Source organism: Folsomia candida, unplaced genomic scaffold (genome assembly GCF_002217175.1).
Source record: "Folsomia candida strain VU population unplaced genomic scaffold, ASM221717v1 Fcan01_Sc003, whole genome shotgun sequence".
Taxonomy (NCBI): Eukaryota; Metazoa; Arthropoda; class Collembola; order Entomobryomorpha; family Isotomidae; genus Folsomia; species Folsomia candida.
In genome coordinates this window covers 10,510,822-10,520,580 of record NW_019091195.1, presented here as the reverse complement: position 1 = coordinate 10,520,580, position 9,759 = coordinate 10,510,822, and the positions used below count along the sequence as shown (strand labels likewise).

At 37.1% G+C, this 9,759-nt stretch overlaps 3 protein-coding genes across 3 annotated transcripts; 2 read left to right on the top strand and 1 right to left on the bottom strand.

The window, feature by feature from the left end:
• Positions 1-151: 151 nt before the first annotated feature.
• LOC110846663 (cytochrome c oxidase assembly factor 7 homolog) lies at positions 152-1,778 on the top strand. Its single transcript, XM_022093484.2, has 6 exons — positions 152-371; positions 503-606; positions 681-908; positions 1,129-1,157; positions 1,220-1,432; positions 1,500-1,778. The coding sequence occupies exons 2-6, from the start codon at positions 507-509 to the stop codon at positions 1,614-1,616; spliced, it is 687 nt and encodes a 228-aa protein (XP_021949176.1). The 5' UTR covers positions 152-371; positions 503-506; the 3' UTR covers positions 1,617-1,778.
• Positions 1,779-2,718: 940 nt separating this feature from the next.
• On the top strand, positions 2,719-4,537 carry LOC118435032. Its single transcript, XM_035850043.1, has 4 exons — positions 2,719-3,178; positions 3,270-3,758; positions 3,835-3,910; positions 4,003-4,537. Exons 1-4 carry the CDS (start codon positions 2,827-2,829, stop codon positions 4,349-4,351), a joined length of 1,266 nt encoding a protein of 421 aa, XP_035705936.1. The 5' UTR covers positions 2,719-2,826; the 3' UTR covers positions 4,352-4,537.
• Positions 4,481-9,581, bottom strand: LOC110846967 (membrane metallo-endopeptidase-like 1). Its single transcript, XM_022093804.2, has 17 exons — positions 9,226-9,581; positions 8,414-8,535; positions 7,943-8,302; positions 7,588-7,868; positions 7,339-7,521; positions 6,972-7,052; positions 6,718-6,883; positions 6,530-6,638; positions 6,320-6,422; positions 6,067-6,252; positions 5,894-6,000; positions 5,738-5,805; positions 5,608-5,665; positions 5,442-5,509; positions 5,178-5,308; positions 4,856-5,014; positions 4,481-4,770 (listed from the first exon to the last, which is right to left on the bottom strand). Exons 1-17 carry the CDS (start codon positions 9,411-9,413, stop codon positions 4,600-4,602), a joined length of 2,541 nt encoding a protein of 846 aa, XP_021949496.1. The 5' UTR covers positions 9,414-9,581; the 3' UTR covers positions 4,481-4,599.
• Between the last annotated feature and the right edge of the window lie 178 nt (positions 9,582-9,759).

Here is a 9,759-nt window from a genome sequence, read left to right as displayed (position 1 = left end):
GGCGCATCGCAGCTGGGTGTATGAACAAAGACTGAGTAATAATATGGAAAAGTAATTATACAATGCTGATAACATTTGGTCATTTGATGTTATTTACAGGTGACAAATTAGTATGAAGCAGTAAAATGAGCTGTGAGGTAGAGCTGGAGGCTCCCACTGCAGAAAAAACGCGTCGTCGACCCGTCGGGTCGGTCGAACAAAGACGTCGACTAGAGCTCCGCCCAGACCGCGGAGTTTGGATATTACTTGTGTTGTCGTCGGGTCATTCATCGGGTGGCATGGCATGTGCAAAAATACTTCAATAGCAGTCATTCCTTACAAGTTAGGTTTGCAATTTCGTCACGGTTTCGGTAAACAAATTAAATTTCGAGGTACTTTTACCTTTTTTTCAAAAACTGCATAAACAACAAAGTTCCTTTGTTAACTAATATTGATAGTTTGAAGTCGAATGAATGAATGATGTGCTGAACAGTGATTAATAACGTGATGTGTTATATTCTAGGCTGATGGCTTGGAATCTCAAAGACGAGAAGGATGCGGAGAAGTATATTGAGAATCTTGGGACAGAGTACAGATTTGGATGCTTTCATGAGAAAAAGCCGGAAGGTGTGACATTGTAAACTGATGCATATTGTTAGCAGAATTGTGTATTGGACTCATTGATCAAATCCTATTTGCAGTTTGCCACTTGCTGGGCGATTTCATGGAGGCTGTGAAAAAAGACTGGGCGAAGGCTGCCAGGGTGTACAAAGTAAATTGTGAAGATTACAATTATGGTCACTCGTGCTATAAACTTGGAAACTACACTTTTATGGGGAAAGGAGAAGTAAAGATTGACCATGCCTTGGCTGTTACTTACTACGACAAAGGGTGTGAGCTTAATTTTGCGGATGCCTGTCTACATGCAGGTAAAGCAATGAAGCTATGCAGGTTTTATTTTCTTGAAATAAGGTATCACAAGACAGAGGGACATACATAAGCCCTTTCACGGCGTCAAATAAATACGGGTTGAAATGAGGTATAAATAATGGCAGTGGAAGACAGGCAGTGTATTTCGGTGCTGGACTATTTTGTGATACCAAGGGGAGTATTTTGGTTGGGAAATAAACTTTTTTTACTAATATGCAGGTCTCATGCGGAGTGCACAAGCCTCACAGGTACCTACAATGTGCAACAATTGAAAATAGAATAATATTTTTTATGTACAATATAATTTTAGGTGCCAAAAGATCCTGTTTTAGCCTTGACGAAATTTGAAAAAGGATGTTCGTTAAATAGTGACATGTGCTGCTTCTATCTAAGTGGAATGTACATTTCTGGGGTTGACAATTCAGTGCAAAAGGACATGCTTAAAGCTTTCGAATTCTCACAGAAAGCATGTCATCTCGGCAATGTCTATGCGTGTTCCAACTTGTCACAAATGTACAGAAAGGTGAGTTGTGCGAAAAATATATAAGTTTATCTAATATTGCAGTATATAACGTTAAATTATTAATAAGGGCGATGGAACACCCAAGGATGAAATAAAGGCTGATGAGTACCGAAAATTAGCAACTGAAATGCAAGATCAAGTAGTAAAACAGTTTAGATCTATCAAATTTGAGGAAGGTGGTTAGTAATTTATCCCTCGACCCGTAAGTATTTTAAGATTGTATAACGACCTAGTCTTCTATTGAAAAAAATTATCCTCAAAGGAGAATATATTATGCATATGTTACGTTAACATTGTTAACTACTAGTTTTGTAATAAAGCAAATCAAAATGGTACTTGAAATTAATTTTAAACCTACAAAGCCTTTATACAAATGCATTATACTGCATGTGTGCATACAAATTTCCTTCACAGAGCAATTATTAGTGGGAATTAATTATTTATTGGACAGAGCACGTCAAATCAGTGACAAGCACACGATCAGTTATATATGGAAGCTCTAACAAAGCTACATTTCTTATCGTGTGAGTGACAAGGTGCAGCATCTTTTAATCTCACTCCGCAATGCGGAGTCCGCATTAATCACCATTATTTCATGGTTTGGTTGTTGATTGAACGACTCCAATTACGTACTAACTATGTATATGTGTATGCACGTAGAAAATTGGTACCAAATCATTCAATAAGGATAAATAAATTAAGGTAGAGAAAGTGACATTAATTTTTTTGAAAACAAGCATACATATATGCATACATACGTACGGCCAAGCCAGACAGTTGCCAAAATCATCAAAATAAAGTAAAAGTTTTTCTCCTTTTTTAAGAATCGGAGCATGACAAAATTTTAAAGAATTATTAAAATATTAGTTAACACAATACGCGACAACAATAATGTTTTCGTAAGAGATGCACGAACTGTGTGTCACCTCGTCCAATTATTGCGTTACAGACCACAAACCAACCTCAGCATTTCTCACTCATTATCGGGAGCATCAAAGCGACAACTGAAGAAGTAACCATCTGAAGATGATCATCCCTGCTCACCTTAACTAAACAACGGTTGGTCATCTTCACCACAGTTTGCACTACCGACCTTTCTTCAGTTAATCCCAATTGTCTCGCAAACTCCTCGTCTCGAGTACACCGTTGCAGTTGGTCAAGCTTTTGCACCCACTCGCACTTTTCAATTATTATTGTGCAAGGATTTTACTTTCGTTCGAAATTTCTCATCAGTGTCTTGCTGACCTCTTGCTGACAGTGAACTTGTCTCCCAATTTTCAATGAGTATCAATTGTACCAATACAATAATAATCTGGCTCCGAACAAATGGTGTTCCAACTGTGAAATCTCAGGTTGCCTCACGCTCTTTTCTCCACACTTGAGTCTTACTCAACATGTCTTACGAACATTCCATTCTCTATTATCGTGCTGGTTTATCCGTGATCACAACATGTTTAATATTCGGTGGTTCTCGTCAAGTTAGTGGGATTGTTTTCCGTCGTGAGTCAAGAGAAAGTTATAGCAATAACGCCGTTGGAGATTCTTGGGAGAAGGAAATTGGACGCTCTTCAGAATCTTTGAGAAGCTACAATGATAGAGACTATCAACAACATTTTTCTGAAGGAGGTGGTATTCTGATTGACAATTCAAACTTTGCACACGAAGCTGATCTCGACGAGGAAACCAAAAAAGTGAAAGAGGAAAAGATCAAATGGAAAGGCTGGAATTATTTAGATACATCAAAAGGTAACTAACTTTTGAAACATCACTGCATTGTTTTTACAATGGACTGTACAGGGATGTAAATATGCTTGTGTGTATGTGTGTGCATATCTAGGTGGTTGGACACCTCATGAAAAAACAGTCAGTTTCCAATTCTTGGATGACGATGGGAGGTATGCTCATGCTCCACCACGCTGGCCCCACGATGAATATATGCTCCAATTTGGTCACCCTTTTGTTCCTCAAGATTTTGGACTGAAAAATGGTAGTGATGCTGCAAATGTGGGAATATCGAATGCTTTGTCTGAAACCAATAATTTTGAGTCAAACCGAGCTCATGAATGGCAAAAGCTACGACCTTACCCTTCAAAGGGACATTTTATCGGGCCTGGCTTTTATGATGGTTCAACCTCCAGTTTAGCATACAATCCCCCTCCTCCGTATAATACCCACCAAGCAATTACCGATAGCACCATCACCACTTCGAGTGCGAGTGCCTCATCCAGCGGTGTTGACTCTGGGGATGGACAAATTCCAAATGCTGTCAGTGAATCAGCCACCCATGGGAAATTATTTCCAGGAGCGTATGGAGGGAGTCCTTATGGTAGCATTTCTACTACTGTCACCAAAAGTGTGATCATTGCCGATAATCACCCAATGTACTATGACTTCTTTTGCAGACTATTACCGAAGAAAGAGGTTGCGCTTAAAGTTGCATCCGGGGCTGATTGCTGCTCCGATCGCAGGATTTGCTGCGTAAGTAGCATTTTCTAATAACCAATTGAATCATTCATTGTCAGTCCAAGAGGAAATAATTGTGTGCTTAAAAGGGATTAATAATTGTTCAGGTATAAGGCTGTTTCTGCCATTGCTTCAAAACCGTTGCTCTTTGAACTTGGATGGGTCGGAAATAAACCGAACATTGATTTTGGAGGTGGGTGGGGTTGGCCACAACAACCGAGACCGCCTTATCCCTATTATCCAAACCCATACCCTTCTCCAGTAATTCACCCAATTCACATCCCACCCGGTCATGGTGGTCCAATCGTCCCAATTTTGAGACCAAAGAGGGTTCAACAGAATCCTCAAAAGTCTGCTTGGTGGAATCCTTTTGCTGCACTCACTCCCAGATTTCAAAACAAAAAAGATGACCGAACATTTTGTTGTCAAGATGAAAAAGAACCAAGGACAATCTAAACCTCCAGTGATGACCTCGTCATCTAAATATATTGCCATTTTAAAATTACGATGACTATGCTAAATCGGTAGTCGTCTTGAGAAAACGCTTGCGTACGTATTAACACAGACAGATATAGACATTCCACATTAAAGTTTAAGTTAGTAATTTATTATTTACAATAAAATTCCACGGTATAACTAGCTGAAAAATAACTGATTTATGCATTACTAGCAATAATGATTAGAACTTATAGTCCAACATTCCATTAATTTGACCAAAGGTGACAACTTTGTTGTATTGGTTTGGAACAGTTCCAGGTTTGACTAAATTCATTAAAACTTTCCACAACCACGTTTACGCGGTACGGCACAGGCGTTTGAGATCCTTGGGTGATTTCTTGCAGCAATTTATCTTCGCTATATGAGGCACACCATGTCTATAGAAAAATAGTTGACATGATTTTCAGAAATGAAAGTGCAAACAATTCAATGCAGGTTACTTATTGCTCATGTATGTACTACCTGCGCGAAACCGATGAAAAAAAGTTTCTCGGGAGAATATGCCAATCCATTAATTTCATGTTCGTCCAACAGCATCTTAGCGTACCAGTAACTTTTAAGAGCAATCTTAAACCCACCAACGTCCAGAGTATTCGTTTTCACTGTGCTTTCTCCGTTGATCTGTGCAAATACCAATTTCATACAACAACTTCCATGTGATAGAGTGTCAAGTAAACAAAGCGGATCCACTCTTGTTGGATTTTTGTTGTTTACTCAAACACTATAAAAATACATACGTCCTACACTAGATTCAACGATGATTCTAGTAAGGTCGCATTTTTACCGAGGCAGAATTCTCGAACGAGATATTGTAAGCATTGTATTCGTCTTGCATGCAGTTGCTTGAGCTTTGGAAATTGGCCAATGTCTCTTCATCCCACATGCCCGAAGGTACTCCTTTGTAGTAAGAAACGGCTAAAAACATAATAAAATTACTTTTATACTCTATTCCATTGTTGAATCTTACCGAACTAAATCCGAGTCGCTCCCACAAATTTTCAGCCAAGAAGACTGTCATAAAAAGAAATGTGAAATGATATGTACATACCGCTTTCTTCAATTGCCGCAATAATTTGGCGTCCAATTAATGTTCCCATTGATCCATAAACAAAAGCCCTATTTTAAGCAACCGCATTTGACATTACTCATAAGGATTATTATGTTTAATTCAATATAGTGATGCTGAAATACTAATAATAGAGTTATGTACGAACATTGAACCATTATCTTCAATACTGTAGAATTGTGGTTGATAGACTGCAGTTGGAATATCTACAAAAATTAATGTAAAGAAACAATATTCAATCCTGGTCTTGGCAAATTATGAAATTATTTAATACGTACATATAGAATTTGTCAAATAGGAGTAAACCACTTCGTTAGATGTTTGAATTTCCAACTCTTTTCTTTGCCTAGTAGATGTTTTAATGAAATTAAAATTTAATTGAAATTGTATGGAATTTATCTGATGTAAATATGCACAAAATCATATTATCATACATGGTATCGTTAGAAGTACCCCAAACAAGATTCAGTTCACTCGCACTTTGCCATGCAGTTAAGTCAAGCATATTTTGAAAATGGTACGATGGGTTTGTAAGATTCAACTGAAAAAATTGAGTATGAAAATAAATATTATGAACTTGTAAGTTTTAGATATTAGTCATACATACGTTCGAGTAGTAGGCCAAAGCTATGTTGATATTTTCGTCCGTTAGAGAAAGAGGATACAATGCAAATATTTGCAGTTCTTCCAGTTTTTGGGATATAATGTCACGAGTTGCGTTGCTTGCTATCCAGGTCACTTCTTGCGTCAGTGTTAACGCTGTGTGCTTTAAGTAATCGGCAATTCCCAATACCTTGAGCAAAGATTAAACTCTTTTGAAAATCAAACTTCAATCAAACTAAATATTTAATGCTGCCCACTTGTAGCTTCAATTTCACTGGATTGGCAATTTTGGCCTGAACGTATTCGGCGACTAAGGGTGGTCCAAAAAACCGTAGTGTCTCTTTTACGCACATCTCCCATCTAAAATTTAGTCATTGAATTATGCATATATTAATTTTCTGGAATTCGTATTGTATAAAATCAATGCATTAACTTAGTTTTATTATCCATTTGCATATTTACATTACCTGAAAGTTGACGTATTGAAACCAAGTATGTTATGGTCATACAAATCCCTGTGCATCTCACTTGAATGTTTTGCAAAGTCAAGGATTATTCTCCATTTCAAATAGTTCACTTTAATTCATGTAAATGCAACATTTGGAAATTAATATTTAAATATTATTCATATGATAATAAATGACTTGAAAATAACCTGTTATATTTAAATCTGTTTCATTCAATAAAGCATCGAATGATGAGAGATATTGTAAATCTTGGAGAATGATGTCCACATCTGTCAACATATTGTTGCAGGTAATCATGCTGTCAGAGCACTCGTCTGATGACAGAGTTTGGTTTATAAATCGCAAAACTGTCGTCTGTGTACAACGCAAACCATTTGCATAAAATTATTTTAAAATCTCAAACTACATATGTTGGATAATTTGTAAATTTGCTATGTCTCACATAGTTTTCAGAATCAAGTCCTGTAGCTGTGGACAAGATTTCAACATTTGCAAACTCTTGTGTATTGTTAGACCTGCGAAGCTGTAGAAATTTTATAATTAATAACAAATTCATTATATTCTACTTATTAATAAAAATCTATGTGGCAAACTTGACGCATACTAACACACGCATTTTTTACCCTCACACATATCTGACAAAAATAGCATCATTATTAATATACAGAATATTGGACATTTTAGGTATTTTTTACCAATTTCAAAAATTGTACTAATCGGTCTTATTTGAAGAGAGTTATCGGGCAGTTATCGAGAGACTGACATGACGAGTAAGCACATAAACTGAAACAAAGTTTTCGACAAATTACCTGCAACAGTGAGTACTCAAATTCGACCAGCTTGTCAGCTATTTCCACCGCAATATTGCTATCTTCAGGATATATGCTTGTCCATAAAGAAATTATAAATTCTTTGTAAAGATCTACTCGGTATGCCGTGTTGGATTCGCTTGTAAGAATTTCCTCAAATATATCCAGATTTCCATGATCCAACTAAATATACAAAATACGGTATATTCAGGAGAACAAACAAAAATAGAGCAACTTAATCGGTCTTACATAAATCGCATTTTGTGAATTATCCTCCAAGTGAACATCAATCCATAGACTTAAAAGATAATTGCCATCCAGCTCTTTCCTTATTTTCGATAATACTGGGATCAAGTCACCACTAGAAAAATCAAAATCTGCCAGCATATCGTCAATTAATTTTACAATTTCCGCATTTTCTTCGTCTTCAGTAGCATTACTACTGTCATTTAGACACGTAGTGTAAAATAGCTTAGCAGTTTCCACCATGTCCAATTCCACCTCATTTGCCTTGCTCTCTTCTAATATATCTGAACAATAAAAGATGCAATCTATTGTGATATACTAAATAGCATAAAACGTCATATTTCCAATTGTAACCCACGTTTGACTTCCAGTTCAAATGATTCTTGTGCTTTTGAAAATTGGTCCACCGAGGGGTTGTCTATTGAGACTGGATTTCTAATGGTCCATCCACCACATGCAAAATCATAAAAATTTTCACAGGGATCGACCACTGACGTGTCCAGAGACTCCAGTATTTGGAGACATTGGCCAGAAGTGCATTTTATGGCCTCGCTCGTGGTTTCGGTTGGTGGAATTGGGGTCGTGGATGTGAGTTGTGTTGTAGGTCTCGCTCTCGTGGTGACCTCCTTCAACTCCGTCGTCGTGGGGATGGTGGTGACCCACGGAGGGTAGAGTGTCGCCTCAGTCAACTTTTCGGGAGGCTTGTAATCGTCTTTGTCTAGAAAAAAGTTCAGTAGGAATGAGTGGGCGTGTGGCACGTGGAATCCGTTGGTTATGGTAAAAACTTTGTGGTATTTCCCTATTAATAAAACTATACAGATGTACTTACTAAGTTTCACTCCGACAATGATCACTGCGATCATGAGAGCAAGGGCGAGAATGCTCACAAGACCCAGAGCAATTGACAACGACTTTTCCAACGACGAGAAACCTTTCCATCCTGGTCTTTTACTGGAATAGAAACCATCAAAGTCGTAGTCATAAGTCATCGGAAAAGTCAAGGATCCAGAATGCCCAAACATTTTGAGATATTTTCAACCACAATCACTTTCACACAAAAAAATAAAATAAAAGATTTAAAATATTGATATTTGGTTTCACTATGATACACAAAAAATAGCTGTAGAATTTAACCAGAATATTCAAATAAGGGCGTGGTTCAAGAATTATGTTTTTGATACAGAATCACTTTTAATCTTCTAATAGTTTGAATGCTTTTGTTTTCGTCCTCGCGACCAGCCTCCATTCTGCACTTGATGAAAGACTCGTACAAAAATAAATCATTTTTCATATCAACGGATTCGCAAACAACTAAAGAAGCCCTTCTTTGTTCAGGTTTCGTGTTGATACATTAATTGACGATTTGTCTCGCATCTTAAGTAATATGCTCTCCAGGTTGGTGGCAATAACAATAAGTGCATACATCTTGCCTACTGAGGAAGTTCATTAACAACTGTTTGACTTTCAGATTCATAAAAGTCTATGATTGCAACAAAACAGACTTCTTTGCAGAAGCAGCAATTAAATCTCACTTCGACTCTTACCTTTGCATATTAATGTGAATAAACTGTTAATCAATGCACAATAATATACCGTATGATTCATAATTATATTGTATGTGTGCGCATATAGCTCACGTACCTTGTTATAAACGGGGTTCTGCTATCAATAGAATGTTTTCTAACTAGTTTTAAGTTTACGAAATCTTGTTCCGGGTGCACATTTTCTGTTGAGGCAAGTAGATTTCCATCCGAAATCTCGAGATGCCGTTCCGACGACGACGAGTTTTGGAGTGGATCGTTTGAATTTGAATCGATTGGATTATTCATAATTAAATTTATGTGACTAAAATATGCAGAATTGTAGATGGAAAATTGTAGCCTCAATCGTTAGAAAATGAAATTTTGTGATCGGAGAAGAAATTCGTATTGATTTGGCCAATGAGTAATTTCACCACATCACCTGAATTGTTCAACTGATATATGTGTTGAAGTGACACTTTCGTCAATGCTCAGAGTGCTTTAATTTAAACCACCTGCATTATCAAGAAGCCAAATGACAATCGATTGATTTTGGTGTAATCTTATCTATCAAACTCATGACTGTCATAATGAAATTTGCATGCAGGTGTTAAGAATTTTATCTTGGTCAACAAAGGCACAGGTGCAAAACAGG